The sequence below is a fragment of the Oryzias latipes genome, chromosome 8 (genome assembly GCF_053564925.1).
Source record: "Oryzias latipes strain Hd-rR chromosome 8, Olatipes_Hd-rR_3.1".
NCBI classification, from domain to species: domain Eukaryota; kingdom Metazoa; phylum Chordata; class Actinopteri; order Beloniformes; family Adrianichthyidae; genus Oryzias; species Oryzias latipes.
In genome coordinates, this window is record NC_136244.1 from 2,448,772 (window position 1) to 2,466,676 (window position 17,905).

At 46.4% G+C, this 17,905-nt stretch overlaps 1 protein-coding gene across 6 annotated transcripts in view; it reads right to left on the bottom strand.

Annotated features, from left to right (window-relative positions):
• hdac5 (histone deacetylase 5) overlaps positions 1-17,905 on the bottom strand; it is a 38,282-nt gene that overhangs the window by 4,114 nt on the left and 16,263 nt on the right. For 5 of the 6 annotated variants that reach the window (XM_023957816.2, XM_078951102.1, XM_078951104.1 and 2 more), the window contains 21 exons: positions 15,478-15,564; positions 14,343-14,590; positions 14,115-14,259; positions 13,930-14,035; positions 10,159-10,292; positions 9,866-9,997; positions 9,683-9,792; positions 9,230-9,337; positions 8,409-8,520; positions 8,226-8,336; positions 5,454-5,647; positions 5,229-5,347; positions 4,957-5,152; positions 3,563-3,674; positions 2,381-2,514; positions 2,174-2,294; positions 1,149-1,198; positions 958-1,065; positions 803-858; positions 624-711; positions 27-146 (listed from right to left, as the gene is read on the bottom strand). In XM_023957816.2, the coding sequence (XP_023813584.1) occupies positions 27-146; positions 624-711; positions 803-858; positions 958-1,065; positions 1,149-1,198; positions 2,174-2,294; positions 2,381-2,514; positions 3,563-3,674; positions 4,957-5,152; positions 5,229-5,347; positions 5,454-5,647; positions 8,226-8,336; positions 8,409-8,520; positions 9,230-9,337; positions 9,683-9,792; positions 9,866-9,997; positions 10,159-10,292; positions 13,930-14,035; positions 14,115-14,259; positions 14,343-14,590; positions 15,478-15,564 (2,591 nt within the window). The remainder of the gene's footprint in view (positions 1-26; positions 147-623; positions 712-802; positions 859-957; positions 1,066-1,148; positions 1,199-2,173; positions 2,295-2,380; positions 2,515-3,562; positions 3,675-4,956; positions 5,153-5,228; positions 5,348-5,453; positions 5,648-8,225; positions 8,337-8,408; positions 8,521-9,229; positions 9,338-9,682; positions 9,793-9,865; positions 9,998-10,158; positions 10,293-13,929; positions 14,036-14,114; positions 14,260-14,342; positions 14,591-15,477; positions 15,565-17,905) is intronic. The other variant, XM_078951103.1, reaches the window with a different exon arrangement.

Below are 17,905 nucleotides of genomic sequence, written 5' to 3' on the forward strand. Positions count from 1 at the left end.
ATCTGTTGTGTCCGTAGCGTGCGCACCTCCTCAGGGGCTCCGCTGCCGGGGAAGAAGTTTCCATCGTCATAGCGATGCAGCGAGATGTAGAGCACGCTGGGATCCGTGTAAAAGGCCTGCTGGGTGCCGTTTCCATGGTGAATGTCCTACGGGTCACACGATCAGTCAGAGTGTAAAGGAGAGGCGGGGCTTGTGTGGCTCCACTCACTCAGTGGAAGCTCAGACCAGGCAGGGTGACCTGAGTGTTTAGGGTTGTGTCAGAATAAAAGGAGCCAGTTGTGAGGCCTGAATGTGGCCTTTTATTTTGAAAATATTGCAAGATTCCCTTAGAACTAAGGCCTTTAGCTTTCTATATTCCCTAACCCTTTAACACCAAAGCCTTAGCTACAGTGCTGACATTCTTTCCGCTGCCATAACTCTTCAATCAGAAAACACTGAAGGTGGGGCTTCATTGTCTCTGGATTTGAACGTCTCCAGGTCAAAATCCTTTGGAAGACAGGAAATGATTGGGTAATGTCAGCAGAATCAGGAACAAAGATCCGGTACCAGAACTTTAAGGGGGCACAGCTGGAGCTTCCTTGGGTCACACCATCTGAGAGAAGAAATGTTTCACAGCTGCTCACCCAGTCCACGATCAGGATCTTCCCCACGCCCAGCTTCTGCTGCAGCAGTTTAGCAGCAATGGCCACGGAGTTGAAGAAGCAGAACCCCCTGTCAGACGAAAGCATGCGGGACAGAATCAGACCCGGGACAGAACCAAAGGCCCACAACGTTGCTCTGCTCAAACCAAAAAGGGACGGACATGGCTGTGGACTCCTCAGCGTGGTGGCCCGGCGGACGTACAACTGCAAAACCATTCTGAGCAAAAACAGAGAGGGAGAGTGAGGCCTAGCTCCACTGGGGGAGGGGGGGCAGGTGCATAGTCGGGGGGGGGGGGGGGGGGGGGGGGGGGCTTACCTTCAGCTCTCCTGCTGCCACTTTGAAGGCAAGCTCGATGACGGAGCCCACAGCCATGCGGACCGCTGCTGAGGAGTGCATCTCATTCCACACGGTGTCACTGTCCACCTGGATTCAGGGGGGGAGGGGGGGGGGGCAGTTAAGATGAGGTTTTAAAAACGCGAAGACGTCAGACCGACCAGCAGCCTCACCCCGATGCCTCCACAGGGAAGGACGGCGTACATCTTCTGACTGATGGGACCTGAGGACAAAGCAGAGGCGGGTTTCAGGGTCACGTTCACAGAACCGAAGGTCACAGAGGACCTGCCAGAGTCCTGCTGGGACAGAAGAACCGCTGATCCACAGTTTCAGATTAAGATCCACACGGATGACTAATTTCAATTGGTTTTTGAATTGGTATTAATTGTCTTTTTAAGACAACAATTAGACTTTTATTCAGTTTCAATCCCTAGTTATCCAAATTATGTAACACTTGCCAATTTTTAATTAAAAAAAATTAAACAAAAAAAGAACAATTAAGGTGACTTGAAGGATATAAGTAGACATGTAAGAAAAGATGCAAACTTTGGATTTAAAAACAAAACAAAATATGAATTAATAGTTGAAAATATAAAAAGTCAGTATCACTGGCTCAAAAAACTGTAAAACAGATCTTAGTTAAGTTGATAAGATGCTTGCAAATTCTTCTTGTTATTGTAGCAAACCAGAAATGCAGCTCTTAGAGACTCAAATTGCTCTGGAATAGGAGTCAAAGTTGCTCAAACAGTCAAAGATTGGACAAAAGACCCCGAAGAATCTCTGACTTTCCCCGTGGTACGACAAAGCAAAGTCTAAGCATAAAGGAGCACATCGTCATCGTTTACTACATTCTAATCAACAGCATTGAGCAGGACAACGTAAAGTTTGAGGCTCACCTGCCAAAGCCTGCACCTACAAATGCATAAACTAGAGCTTTATAATATTCTAAACATCCCGTAAAAAAAAAAAAAAAAAGGACCTCTTAAAGAGTCTTGCTAGTCTAAACAGGCTTTGTGGAACTGAAATGTGTATGCTGTAGATATGCATTTTATTTTGAAAAGGTAAAAGTGGAAGTGGCTCTGTGGGTGGATTGATTGTTTTCGGGTGATCGTGCTCCAAGCCCCTCAGGGGTCACTCCTGGGCCAAGTGTGGTCACTGTTTGACCACGGCTCTGCGGCGCCGTCACACACAGACTCACCCAGAAGCTTCTTGTGGTCCAGTTTGTGCCGATTGAGTGGGCTGGTTCCGTACAGCAGCGTGTGAAACTCCGAATGAACAGACTGGATCTCATCCAGAGATGCCTTCCGTCCACGTATCCTCTGCTCACAGACACACGGGGAGGATGTGTAGGAGGTTTTTCCAACAGTGTACATCTGTGTGTGTGTGTGTGTGTGTGTGTATCTACCTCACAGCGGCCCAGTAGGCCCGTCTCCTGCAGTCTGGACCAGATGCTCTGGACCCGGCCTGCATGCTCCGGATGGATGTGGGCATTTCCACACACACACTGGTGCTTCAACATCAGACTGTCGTAGACCAGACCTGGGGAGGGAAGAGGCAGGAAGTCAGGTTCCCTCCAACAGACGGAGTGCTGCAGTCTCTGGCCACGCCCCCTAACATGCAGCTGTCTATAGAGGAAAAATTCCAGGGGCGGAGCATCTCCTGATCTGCATCGTATATAGCTATCAGATGTATTGTTCTACTCAAGTTCTCCATCATCCTGTCTCCGTATACTTTTCCTTTTGTATTCAACCTTAGACCAGAAAAATAGTTTAAAACTGTTTTTGAGCGTTTGCGGGGTACACCTTTATCTTTGGCTGGGAGTGAGGCCCCCACACTAACAACCTCAGGACGACAGAGTAATGCTGCATTCCCACTGAACGCCATTCGCCAGTTTCAAGGTTAAGTCAACGCACAGGCGCGATCAGAGGTCCTGCGGTACGTTTCGAGCGTCAGGCGCAGCGGTGTGGCTGCAGCGCGTTTTGGCCGTCGTGACGTTTCCGGGGTTTGGGATGGCTGCGTTTACGTCCCATCAACCACACAGGAAGGCGGCTTTAGTCTGTGACGCGACGTTTAACGATGCGATCAGCAGCGGGAGTCCAAAACCAACATGGGGGAGATGGTGAAGCTCGCCGTACCGGGAGAGTCTCTCAATGATGTCATGAACCCGAACATGGAGACGGGACTACCGATGCTTTCGTAGAGCTTTTCAAAATCCACCAACCTGATCTCTCAACATCATCAGAGTCTTCCATGAATCGTCTGTATGAGCTATACAGACAATGCTTCTATGCAGCAATGAAAACTGCTAGCTCCTGTAGCTCCTCCCACACACCAGGAACATCAAAACATTTTTGGACACGCGTGTCGACAGAGAGACAGCAGATGTGGATTTGGTGCGCGAATCGTGTCTGTTGTGAACGCAGCATAAAAAGCTACACCTCCACCCGTCACCGATGTGCAGCACTGGTTCAGCGCGAGGCTTTTATCAACTTAAACGTGGATGTGCGAAGGGAGCGTAAAAGGAGGAGGGTCCTAGAGGATCTGTTGCTAGGTAACGAGCACGGCAGCCATCACGCGCTGAACTGACCAGTTGTGAAGAGGTGCTTGACAGGATTGATGGACGCTGTGGGAGACGACTTGGACCGTCCCAGATATTTGTGGGCCAACGAGGACTGGAAGACGCCCAGCGGCTGCAGGGGCTGCCAGAGACAGAAACAGACGGACCCGCATCAGCACCAGAACCATCCGGGCCAGACGCACGGTCTTACAAATGTGAGCGCACATGCATTCTGTGACCTTTCAGCTAACTGACACACGCAGGCACACAAACAAGCACACACATTGACACTCTCACATGCACTGTGTGACTTTTCGGCTTTTGGGACATTGCATCTTAATGATAAAAAATGATCACATCATTACCAGCCTTGAGTGTTTGTGTGTGGGGGTGTGTGTGTGTGTGTGTGCGCGCTGGATTTGCACAAAGACACACACACACTCTGTGAAGGTGCTATTAATAGAGTGTTGCTGTGCTCCTGCTGTGCGCCGGCTGACTCACCGTGTGTGGGTGCACACTCGAAAGCTCCGACACGCAGACCGGAGTCCAGCGGCTGAGTCATCAGCCGGTGATGTCACTGTGGCGTCAGCACTACGTTTGCGTGTGTGTGAGCCTTTCAACCGCTCTATTGTTCAGCCCCCTCAGGAAATTTCAGGCCCTTCTTTTGGTCACTTTGATTGTTTTCTTTTCCATAGAATATGGAGCTCCTTCATGCACAATGAAAGTGACTGGCAAACCTCCACCTCTTACTAAAATAATCAAAAGTCCTCGTTTTTTGTTGCTTTTACCCTTTAGGTTAAAGGTTTAATCAATCATAGCCTTTTAGCCTTTTTCTAAATGACCTCCAGATACAAATGTTTAAAGGATAAAAACAAAGTTATAATTATTTATGTATTAGGGCTGCACGATATGGTAAATGGCGTATACTTATATAGCGCTTTCTACCTTCTTACAAAGGCCCAAAGCGCTTTACAGTCACAGTCCCATTCACCCATGCACACACACATTCACACACACATTCACACACTGGCGGCGGCTCCGCTGCCGAACACTGGCGCCAACCTCCCACCAGAGGCAAGGTGGGGTTCAGTGTCTTGCCCAAGGACCCTTCGACACATGGGCGTGCAAGGCGGAATTCGAACCTGCAATCTTATGATCATGGGTCGACCGCCAGAGAAAACTGAAGTGATGACGGGCCGGGATTAGGTTTTATGGCACCGAATCTGCTGTGCTGGGGGTTCAGACCTTCATCCTCTGTGCTGCCGGGGTTCACTGCAGCATCTGACTTGTCACTCCACAGCCCCCTGACCTATACTGTGGATGTTACCCATGCCTAACCACCATGACTCCTCTGCAGGAGCTCCGGTTTAAAGTTCGGCAAACAAACGTTGAAGGCGCTCTGTGAACATGACGTTGGCACAAACCTGGATGAAGCTCCCTCTCTCCTCATCCTCGCCTTCTCTCAGCGGGACGACCTCATCGTCCTCCTCCTCTTCTTCCAGCTCACTCTCTGTGCTCTCATCTCTGACCTGGCCACTTGAGTGCTCCTCCTCCCCCTTCACGTGCACAAAGAGCTGTTCGGAGGCGTGTTTGCGGTCATGGGACCCCTCCCTCTGGAGGCTGAACAGAAACCCGAGCACAGATTTGTGAGGGGAGCTCCAGCAGGAGGGGCTAAGGGCGCGGAGGACCGCCTCACCTGCTCACGCTCGCCTCCCCTTCGTCCTCCTGCATGTCACTGCTCTCTGTCAGCTCCTCCTCCGTCTCCTCTGGGTGAGTGGGCGGGGGCCGGGGGAGGTCTGCCCCTTTTGACAGCATCTGAAGAAAGCCGCAGTCATGTTAAGCTCATGTGTCTGTGTGCTCTTATGTGTGCGTGCACAAGTCCATCTGTGTGTACTTTGACTGTGTGTGTCTGTGTGCGTACCTTGTAATGTTTCTCCAGGAAGTGCTGGTGCTGCTGCTGGACCACCAGCTGCTGCAGGGCCTGGGGGGATTGGGGCAAAGGAGCACTCTGTGTGCGAGCCAGCGGCCGGTGGCGAGGCAGCTTATTGACGGAACGGAGACCAGAGGCCACGCCCCTCTCAGCAGTGACCAGCGGCGATTGATTGTACACGGGCACTGAATGAAAGGAGGGTCACAGCAGACTTCCAGTGAGGCGTGCGCATTTGAAAAGATGGCGTTTTTTCGTGAACTCTTCCGAACTCTGGGACTCTGATCCACACAAAAGAAACATTTAAGCTGCTTTAAAGGTGGTCTTCAACCTTTTTTCAGGCCACACACCGCTTTAACGTCAGGCAATGTTTTCACAAACCGGCCTGTCTGAGGCTTTTTTTTTTTAGCGTCCAGTTCAGTTTCCCTTCATTTTTTCAGGGTAAAGTTTATCTTCATACTCTGCAGCTGCTTTAAACTTTATCGGTGGACTGGATTTCATTTAGCAACAATTAAAATGTGATTCAGATTTTCCCCTTAACCCATAACTGTCAAAGTGGAAGCTACAAAAAAAAAAAAAAGGGACGCCAACTTCATCTTCATGTGACTATAAGGGTTCAACAGAAAACACTCACTAAAACTGGTATTTTCTAAATACTATCATAAACGGGAATCCACCTTTTGATAAACTTTATGCAGCATCCTTGTAAAATTAGGCAGCCGGTTAACATTATGGTCAGAAGAACTGTCAGGAAATCAGAGCTAACTTCTTGACTTGTCGGTCACAAAAGGTTCTAAAATTTGACAGAATGGGCTGGACCAGGAGCATGGAGGGATTTGGGAATCCAGTTTATGAGGAAGAAATAACATGGAATTTGGAGGAAACATACTAAAGCAAAACCTTTTGAAGTGTCGGTTTCAAAACCAGGGAAAATTCAAAGAAATGCTGCGTTCAAGCGCAGTTGGAATGATCGCGAAAATGCAAAATCCTTTTCTGCACCTAAAATTAGTATGGTGTTTCTGTAGAGCACCATCTATGGGGTGCACTACTCCCTGAAATACGCAGAATATCAGACAACAATTACAATTTATTCTAGTCTGGCAGGGCCGGATCAAAATGTTTAGCGGGTAACATGTGGCCCCCGGGTCGTAGTTTGCCCACCCCTGCAATGAATCCATATTTGAAGTAAAGACCCCTGATTTTTGGCAGTTAAACGCATCTTTCTTTTTACGTCAAAGGCTCTTCTTCTGTTTCCTCAGAGGAAAGAAACTTTCCAAAAGTGTTTGTATTTTGTTAACTTTGCTGGCTTGAATGTTTTGAGAAGGAAGCGGATGGAGTTTCAACACGAGCGACTTGACGTGTCAAGACATTTTGGATTTTGGAAAAAAAAGAAAACATCCCAATAATTGTGTTTGTTTTTCTTATTTGTTGTAGTTGCTGACCCTTGCCTGTAAACACTGACAACTGGAAAATAATAATAATAATAATAATTGATACTTTATTTATCCCACAATGGGAAATCCTTCTCCGCATTTGACCCATCCCCTGGGGGAGCGGTGAGCTGCAGCTGATGGCGCTCTGGAGGCAGTAGCATTGAGGGTCATCACCCCCACTGGGTGATGTTAATTGCTCGCCATTGATTTGGTAATTGCCCCCAAGACTGTTGTTTATTCACCTTCCAGCAATCAAACCCTGGATTCCTGCTTGCCAGCCCTCTACCTTACCAATGAAGCGGGTGTGGTGGAGAAGATTCCCTCGATTTTCAAAATAAAACTTCCTTCAGAATTAGGTTAGAAATAAGGATGGTATATAAGTTTATATTCATCGATTTGTCTAAGGAGAGGCACTCTTGTTCTTGGGGTGGGGGGTTAAAATAAGACTTTTAAGAAGAGAAAACATTACCTAAATACCGTTGATAAAAGTTGCCATTTTTGTAAAGCCTGAATCGAGTGGAATTAAAATCTGTTTTTTTTTTCTTACATTGAAAATTTAATAAAAAAGAATGTGGCAAAAAAAATATATATAGTATATATATAGGTTGCATTATTTTTTTCTCTGCGGCCTGCTTCCAACTCTCCCGCAGAACGGTACCAGTATGCGGCCCTGGGGTTAGGGACCACTGGTCTACATTTAAAAACGCTTTTTTCTGTGTGTTAATGTGCGTTTACCTTTCATATGTCTGCATTCTCTTCAATCAAGGCATGCTATTAATGCAGTTCCGAACCGTTTTTCTGCCGTTCATGGTGAATCTCTCTGCTCTTTCAGTTCCGTTTTGTGTTGTTTTGTGTGTTGTGTTGTGTGTGTTTGTTTCATGGTTTTATATGACTGCAATTCCTAAATTTTTAAAGAAATTTTCAAGAAATATTCTGGTTGTGTTGTTGCGTCTACTAGCATGTTCTCTCTCTTTCAACATATGATTGTGCATCATCATAGTTGTATGTTTTATAACATGTGGGAGTTGTGTAGTGTGCATTTGTGGCATGCATATGTGTACATGTTTGTGCCAGTGAACTTTTATTCTCACGTTGCATTTGTACACGTGTGTTTTTGCAGGTTTTTTTGCACTTTCTTGCTCGTGTAAGATTGCATGCACACTTGTATGTTTGTGAGATGGCAAATGGATGTGTGCGTCTTTGTCCATCTTCTTGCATGTGCATGTTTGCCGACATGCTTTGTGTTTTTTTGCATGTAAATGTTCGTGCAGATGACTGTGTGTTTTTGCACCATCTATGAAATTTTGTGTGCGATTGTGCGTGTGAGTCCTACCGAGCATTGCGCTTTGTTGTCTGGCCTGCTCCAACAGCAACACGTGTTGCAGAAGCGAAGAGTGGGTGGAGTGAGAGGTGGGAGGAGGAGCCTCAACCTCATGGCCACCGCCTGAAAAAGGAAGTTGAATGAGCGTCTCTATTTCAGGAAGGCAGGCTGCTCCTTAAGCAGAGTACAGCTCACCTGCAGGCAGGGAGGACGTCGACAGAAACTTCCCTGTCAAAGCTCCGCCCCCTCGCAGAGATTGGATGGCTTGGCGCTCGGCCTCCTGCTGGGCAGACAGCTTCTGTGTAGGCTGGAGGACAGCAGAGTAACACAGTTATTTGTCATGCCGAAGCTCACCAGGAGCCACAACCCCCATCGAAGGTCTGGGATATTTATAAGCCTTTCTAAGAATCTAATCTCAAGCATAAAAGTCTCATCTTTGCACAGTTTAAGAATCCTTATAGAAAATCAACCAAAAACCGAACACATAATTGTTATGCATATCAAATAAACTTGTGGATCAAAATCAAATGGATTCAGGAGTTTGACAGACAAGCCCTGACCAAATCTTCAGAGATGGACCCCAGGTTTCTCAGGAGGAACCATCGCAGATCTTCCACCAGCCTCGTGTTGCCACATTAACCGGAGTCAGTTGATGTAAATGTGATTCTTCCTGCACCTCGCTCCACTCATTTAGCAGTGTGTTCTGAAGTTTCATAAAGATGGGAGACCTTCAAAAAGTGGTTTCAGGTCACAGAGTTTGCCGTTCGTCATTGTAAGCACCATTTAGGTGACATGTTTGTGGTTTATTTCCAGCAATGTTATGATTCAAACTTAAGAACGATTCCTGCTTTTATTTTTGAAGTCCGTAACTCCCGAAGAAGAAAGGAAATGTGAAGTTCAGGTTGTGAATTCAGGAGAAATGAGTGGATGGACGTTTGTTTAACCGTTGTCAGTAAGTAAGGATGACATAGTCGTCCCGCCGCATGCAGGAAACGGCGCGGGCTGTGTTCACCCACCGGGATGTGCGTGTTGGCGGGCAGACCCAGGGAGATGTTGGGCAGAGAGGGAGACGTGTACAGGCTCAGCGTCCCGTCGGCACCCAGCATCTGATGAAGCGACCGGAGCTGCAGACACACACGGATAACACGTCAGAACTGGATCCACACTGCAAAAACTGAATCTTAAGAAAGCAAAAAGAGCCTTGTTTTAGGAAAGTTTGACAAAAACAAGTCTAAGGGACGAGAATTTGTTTTTCTTAACATTTGAGTTCTCTGTACGATCATTTTTCTTACCCCCTTGGGTGATTTTTTTTTTTTTTCTTTTTGCTTAATTTAAAGAACATTTTAAGAATTTTTGACTTACTTCTACAGAACCTGTCCTTGCAGTAAGAACAGATCCTGCAGGACCCACACCCTTAACCTTTACCTCCCAGGTCAGTACGACCCGGACCACATTCATGTTGACGATACCTCAGTCTGGATGTTGGGGACCGACCCCGTGCTGCCGTTTGATATGGCCGTGTTGGAGCTGTTGGGACTGCTGGGACCTGAACCCGGAGCGCTGCTGCACATGGAGGAGACTGGACCACACAGACACAGGAAATGAGCCTCGGTGCTGTTCAGGTCACAGCGCATCTATGCTCGTGGCCTCACCTGAAATCTCGATGGCCCTTTTCTTGAAGGTGCTGATGACAGTGCCGTCCTTTCTACGCAGAAGGGGGGAGCTGCGCCTCTCAGCCACCTTCTGCTTCAGTCGGGACCGCACCTTCAGGTTGGGTTCTGAGACTGGACGGGTCAGAAGAGGACAAGTTCAGCTGTCCGTCGCAATGGCTACCGTCAGTCAGAAGTGGAGCAGGAAATGATCTCATAATTCAGCTGTTTTGATTTCATTAGAGATCAAACTTTGCACATTTTGGGCTTTTTTTTTGTGATTGGGAGTGTCTGACCTGTCTTGCGTAGAGGGAAGTCATCTTTGCCTTCGTAGCTTCCCAACAGCGAGGGTAGTTTGTAGGAGGGGGGAGTGCCAGGAGTGCTACCCTGAGGAGGAGAGCCCTGGTCCAGGGAGGGGTGCTGAGCAGCCCTGCAACCGCAAACACAGACAGTTTTCTTATTAAAAGTCTTAGTCGCATTGCACCTGTACGGGGGGAGGAGGAATTGGCCAATACAGGCGGCGTGGGTTTTTGGGTTGTCCGTGGAGGGTCCTGGAGCAAAGCGGCTTTATCTGAAGGGGAGCGCAGGTGTTTTTGAGGCTCGTACCACCTCAAGAGACGGCATGAAAATGGAACGTACCACTGTCTCATGTGCGACCGTCAAGTATTTGTAAGGACCGTGTCAGTTAAACGCACTGATGACGTACAGGTGATGCTTCCCCGTGGTGTCCTTACGCCGCGCTCTAGTCGTTAGTAAGGTGGCGGCGCCCAAATGCTGTACGCACGGGCTGTGCACGTGATACACAGGGGCCCATAGGACGCCCACACAAACTACACTCTATTCGTCTAGTTTGCTCCTTTCTAACAGTCAGGCTGTACAAAAGGAGTCACTCACCCCGTGAACAGCTCTAACGCGTTCCTTCCAGAGTACGCAGGATTTGAGGGGATTGAAAAATCACATACTTCACCCTGCGTGCTGCCTCAGGTGTCCCCCTGTCGCTCGCAGCATGCCCGTAGAAGAAAACATGTGCAGGAGCATTTTTACTCTACGGGTTCACTGAGCAGTCTACGACCTTGATATGCCTGTGTACACCACAGGTTTTCTTATTTTTCACCCCCGCATCCACCCGTGAGGGCAGTTGTCACTACGGCTACAATATCTATCCACACCGCCCATCTTTTATTTAAAGTAATACCATCTGATTAGCAAATATCCCGGAGCCTCAGAAGTCTAAGGATACCCCAAAAACTGATCAACTACAGCTGTTTTGTATTTCTAAACCATTTCTATTGATTCTTTTCCATCATTACAGCCACTATGGAAGGACTGAAAAAGTTCTGTTTTCTGTCTGTCAAAGACCAAAAATCCCTTCCATGAATTCATCTTCAGTACTCGGAATGTTCGGGGTCACTGGGAAATGTGGACACTGTCATCACACTGACTTCAGGGCAAATATGGGCACACATACTAACCCACCTCACCCTCAGGGGCGGGGGGGGGGGGGGGGGGGAATTCACACATCCTGAATCCATATCAATAAATGAGGATGTGCTTCACACAAATGAATTCCACATAGTGCCATTAAACGCATCCTTTGATACAAACATGAACACAGAGAGGAACATGTCATTCAACACTGTGACCTGGACTGGATCATCTAAAAATAACTCCCGTGACCTTGAATGTACCATTTGACCCAGTTCAACACTGTGACCCTGAACGCATCATTTAACACTGTGCTCTAAACACATCATTTGAAGGCGAGTGTGTCACGTTCACCTGAACGCATCACATGAAACACAGTTCCACACTGTGACTGTGAACAAATCATTTTACACAGATTAACACTATGACCCTGAATGCATCATCTGAAACAAGACTGTGACTATGTCAACAGCATTAGACAGTTTAATACTGTCATCCCGACAGCATCACCTAAAGCTGACTTCAACTCTGTGACCCTGAATGCATCATTTGATACATGCAAAGCTAACCTTTCAACACAGCTTCTAAAACAAGATTTCAAGACTTAGACCCTGAACGTGTCATTTGAAACAGTTATACACTGTGATCTTGAACACATCATCTAAAACAAGACCTCAGTACAGGGACCATGAATGCATCACCTGAAACAGGTTACAGTAAATCCCTGTGACTCTATGTCTCATCTGACTGACTTTAAACCTGAACACATCCTCTGAAATAGAGTTTAACACTGTGAACCTGAACGTTTCATTTGACACAATTTAACCAAATAACTCTAAACACCTGATCAGAAAACAAGCCAATAGGCTGTGATCATTAAGGCATCGTCAGAAAACAACTTTAACGCGGTGACCCTGAACACATCATTTGAAGCCCAGTGTATCATATAAACCATGAACATGTTGTGTGAACCAGTGTTTAACGCTGTGGCCCTAAACACATCATTTTAAACAGACTTCAGCTCTGTGATCATGGAGAAATCATTGGACAGATAACACTGTTAGCCTGAATGCAGTTTTTGAAACCAACTTCATTTCGACCACCAGTATCTTTTATCATCCCTATTTTAGTAAGACGGGGGAAGTCAACGACCAAAAGTGACAAAAATCTTCTGAAATCAGTCTGTGAAAAATGTAAACCAATATTAATTTGTTTTTTTGAAATAAAAAAATTACATAGAAAGCCCACATGGATTAAAAAATCATCAATCGATTTTTCATTAAAGTAAATTCTATCATTTTTTAAATGAAAAACTATGTTAGTTTAGTCTTTAATATGAGGATTAACAAACGTAATTCCGCCTTTTTCCAACAGGATCTGCTGTAGTTTTTGTTGACAGATCAGATTTTGAAAGTTGAATAATATCAAACTGAATGACAACTAAAATAGATTCATTTTTTTTGGCAGTGATAGCCGACCCTAGTAGTCGTCACCGTGTCTCACAACACAAAAACGTAATTTTAAAAAAAGATTTTCTGTCTTGCAAGAGAAATAATCTTATCAAGAAAGAGATTTTCAAAACCAAAACCATTTAAGAAAACATTTCTTAGCGACTAGATTTCTTTAATTTTTTTTTAAAATCAGGATTCTTGGTAAGAAACCGCGAAGGGTGTCACTGCGCATGCCTTTGCACATGCTCACTTCGCCATTGAAGAACTTGGTTTCTGCATTAGGAATTGTGTTAAAATATGCATCACTGTCCTTCCTGGGAAAGCTTGTACTTTGATTTCGATTCAGAACAAGGTACAGTGGACCAAGTGGACATTTGTGACCCGACGGGCAGCCTCCTCATGACTTTGGATCGATGTCACAGCTAAGTTAGGTCCCCAAAACCGACCCCCCTAAATACTAAGGAAACATTCGTCGTTGCAGACCCGAATCCCGAATCCGAATGTCAATGAGCGCGGTGAGGAGCGGTCACAGGTTCAAGCCCTTAATACAGAATAATAAACTGCACTTAGCAGATGTAAAGCATGGAATAACATCGATTGAATAATCTTCTAAAAAGTACAAAAATTGCAGAATCACTTAGGAATGTCCTGTGACAAATGGATGGCGTTTAGAGCACAGATAGGGAAGATGTGGTATCTAAAAAGACAAAAAAAACCTTGATGTATCTACCTGTGATTACCACGTTTTCCCATTGTTTTCTATCCGCAAAACAAAGACGTAAAATATTAATAACTAGCCTCATTTTAGGCCTATTAGGCTATTTTATTTATCTCTGTCTACAGCATTGGAACCTCTATCCACGTTTGTCTCTGGACCATAGAGAATGGTGGATGTGGTCCCTACCAATGGAATATGAATTTGACTTGTTCCTAAGGGGCCTGTTTTTGCAGTGAAGTGACTGGCGTTATATAAGCATTACTTGCAACCAAAATGTTCTAATTTTATGGCTAAAATGATCTAAACCGAATCAAATCTGTTTGCTTTTCAAGTGCCAAAATGCGTCACGAGGCTCCTCCCCCAGTTTTTTCTTCATGTTTAGATCTACATCTGAATACTTGATTCAAAGCCAACAGACACCTACACACACACACACACACACACACACGGAGCAGTGTCTGTGGGACCCTTACCAGCACTTTGGGGAGAAGGAATGGTTCAGTCCGCTGGGTCCAGGCTCCTTCTTACTGAGTAGGAACTCCTGCAGCTTCAGCTTCACCTCCGTGCTGGCGATGGCACCTGCAGACAGACGGCAGTCAGAAAAGACAGAGCAAGCAGCCCAGCCGGCGGCAGCAGCAGCAGCAGCAGCACAGCCTACTCTCTCTGCCTTTCTCCTTGTTCCTGAGCAGCAGCAGCTGCTGCTCCAGCCTCTGCTTCTCCTGCTCCTCATGCCTCTGCTGCTCCAGCTTCCGTTTCTGCTCCAGCTCCTGTTGGCGCTTGGCCGCCAGCAGCTCCTGTTGTTGCTGACACGGACACAGAATCACAGTCGTGCTCGAGGAGGGCGGCCCATGGAGGGGGGGGCGTTGTTCCCGCCCCGTCAGCTCACCTTCAGGTGCTCCTGCAGCTGGACCTCGTGCTGCCGCGTCAGAACCTCGTGCTTCTTCTGAAACTCAGCGAACAGCAACTGTTTCTGCAGCTCCTGCTGCTGTTTGAGGAGCACCAGCTCCTGCTGAAGCTGCTGCTCTCGTAGGGTTGTGTCCACTGCCACTCCCCCAGACAGAGACCCCACCCTAGGCTCGTTCCTTAGGTCTACTGGGCCTCCTTCTGTTCCAGAGCTTTCTGCAAGCCCGCCTCCTGAAAAAAAACAAAAAACAAAGCCGTTGGCGGGGTCATCTCCACAGCTCTGGGCTGTCGATCGCTGGACCATCAGACAACAGCAAAGATCTTAAAATATGTGTCTAGTTTTTTCTTCTCAAATGAACTATTTCACAGGATTTTAACCAAGCTAGCACCTTGTTCCCCAATCTGAAGCCAATCAAGAAGTCCCAAATGTTGCAGTTCCTCAAATCACCACTGGAGGCTGGAGTTAGAAGAGAGCACGTACAGTTTAGGTAATAAACTAACCAAAGACCCCTTTTCTCTACTTATTTACTTTTTAAACTATTGACATTTATTGTTTAAAGTTTTCTCAAAGGTTTTCAGCTGTTATTGTAGCTCTTTTTTTCGCATGACCCTGTGACAGAATGGCGTACCATCCAGGGGGTAACCCCACTTTAACCAAGCTGGGCTAGAATCCAGCCCCCCCGTGACCCCAAAAGGGATTATACAGGTTTTGAAAGTGGTTGGATGGTTTATTTCCCAACATATTCAGTACTAATTTAGCTAAGTTAGCTTTCTCTTTTTAACTCAGGAGCTTTTCCATATAATGAAAGTTTTTTTTTGCATTGGATTGCATTTGAAGTTTTGTTTTGCTCCTTCATTCAACATAACCTTTTTTTTGTTTTTGCCTTTTCTGGTCTGAAACTGCCGCATCTAAATCTGCCTTATAAACTTAAGGGACGCAGGGACATTGCTTCATAATTCTGCTTAAATTTGTCAGAGTCGTGCGTTTTCGGGTCCGACGCAGAACCGCTGTGGGAACTTTGCATCAGCTTCCACCTCCGGGACCTCCAACCACGGTTTCCAAACACAAACGATAAACTGCACATGTTGAGTTGGGAGGGCGGAGTCAAGCTGCTCACCTCCTTCTGTAGCTCCTCCTCTCTGCTCACTGCTTGCTGCTGCTGGGCTTTGCATGCCTGACTGGAGGCCACTCTTCACCTCTGCCACTGCAGGAAAAAAAAAACTTCTTCCTGAATTTGTTCCTCATAGCAGAGACACAATTATTTCAATGTCATATAGTGTGCGCTTCTCAATACGACCAGACTCTGGCCTAATTGGACCCCTACACGGACTCTGGATGCATTCAGAGCATGGGCTGTATATGAAAAGTGGACCGAGCCAGTGTGATGTCACCCGCAGAAAATGGCGTCCTTCCAGTTCCACTGCAATTCTGTGGACATATTTTCACAATATGGACGCCACCATGTTGGACACAGACAACGTCAGTAAACAGTGATTGGTCCTGAGTTTATAGCTCTATAACAACGTTAGCCAATCAAGAGGGAGCTTGTTGGAAGTCCAAACCCCTAAGAATCTGTAAGAACTCTGTGTGTTTGTGTGTCCGCTGGGGTTCCAACAATTAATCAATGAATCGATTTCTATTCCTACGATCCAACCAACCAGATTGATCTGTTTGAGGCAACTTGTTAATCAAATCAAACCGACCTAATACCCTTAAAAAACCCTTCCAAGATAAATAAATCGATAATCTTTTCTGGAAAATACCATTTGGATTGAGACACGGCAGGTTTATCATACTATAAGTGCATCGCCGCGGACAACAAACACGTGATGACATAATGAACACGGATCATCCATCATTACAGTCCAATGTGTGGACAGACTTTGACTAAAGTCATGTGACCATCCAGTGTCTAGAATGTTCTAAGAATGTTCCCTTTGGATTCTTTGGATGAGGAAAAACAACAGTGGTGAACTTTAGGAAACTAACATGTGAATGGATTTGACATTCATTCTAGTTTACTTGTTGGTTTGGACACAGATTTCATTTAACTTGATGATCTGGAAGAAATCCAAGAATCTGGATAACTGTTCAGTAGTGGACTGTTCTCACTGCTGGAAGTTTGGGATCAAGATGATCTGGATCCACTTTAGGTCCGAGAATCGGATCATTTAAAACGAACCTAAATTCACAGTAAATCGTATCTTTAACCACAAATTATGATATGAATCAAGCTGTCGTAAAAATGAATGGTTACGCCGCTATCATTTCCCAGTTCTACCTGGAGTGCTTTCTGCTGATTTGCTGACTCGGCTTTCTCCTCGTGAACCGAATAACCAGCAGCAAGAAGCGTTAGAGGGTGATTACTTCAAATTCAGCTTAAATGATGGCGTAGCTAAGAAACCAGCTTCAAATCAGCCCGATGTAAACAGTCCTTTTGGTAACCACAGAGTTTTACCCTCTTCCACACACCTGCTATGGCATCACATGACGTGACCCAAAAAGACACGGCAGTTGTTAGTTGCTATACCTATCCAGGCCTCATGGTTCATTTACAACCTTTTAATTTAAGTTTTACGCTCCATCTGATCTTAAATGTAATTTTTTAAGTAAAAATAAAAGCCAACATTTTTTATACTAAAGAAAAGTTTTGGTCAGTTGACCACTAAGGTTTCTAAAGCAATGTCCCAAGTGGTGGATTGACATGGGTCCAAGCACCAACGTTGCCAAACCAGGCAAAAGTTTTATTTGGAGCTCTTGCAGTTATACCGCATTTCTGGTCCTCGGCCGTGACGCGGCGCCCACTTCCAGACTTGTTATGAGTCGGTACATTGTTGTCATCCACCGGAAAACACAAGCAGTGGAATATGACTCACTGACAGCAACCATCATCGACGACGGCATGGGCTTCATTTGGGTGGAAGTATCAGTGCAACAGCAGCACTTCTCTGACAGCCAATAAACCCCTCGCTGTGATTGGATGGTTCCCATCAGCTGCTTCACAAACCTCTGTGGGTTAGACAGCGGATGGCACCCAGAGGTCACCAGGTCAGGATGATGGATGGGGGGTGGTCCAAGCCTGCAGTGGAGCTGAAACACCTCCTTGGAATCAGGTGATGGGATTAGTCTACTTCCTGGAAACAGCTCGGCTCTGCAGCGTGCTTAGAGGGAAGGATCTCGTTTTCTTACAAAGTCAATTAGGAGTGACTAAGAGAAAAGGCTGACCCCCGACCTCTGCGAGCTGCTCGGACAGAGCCTCTCTGAGGGGGCCGCGCCGAGCACAGCTGCTTCTGGGCCCCCCATCAGCGCACAAACACATGTGTGTTTCTTCCAGTGTGCAGCTACTCACATTTGAATTACCTGAGCAAACATTGCGGCGTTTCTCAGTGACGCACATGCCCCCCCCGCTCCCACTCACACACCTACGGAGTGTGTGTGCGTCTGCGGTGCGAGCGTGTGCACAGGAGTGTGTTTGGAGAGCGGGCAGCATTCCTCGGCAGCCAGCGTCTGACGTCAAACGGGGACATTTATAGCCCGGTAAACAC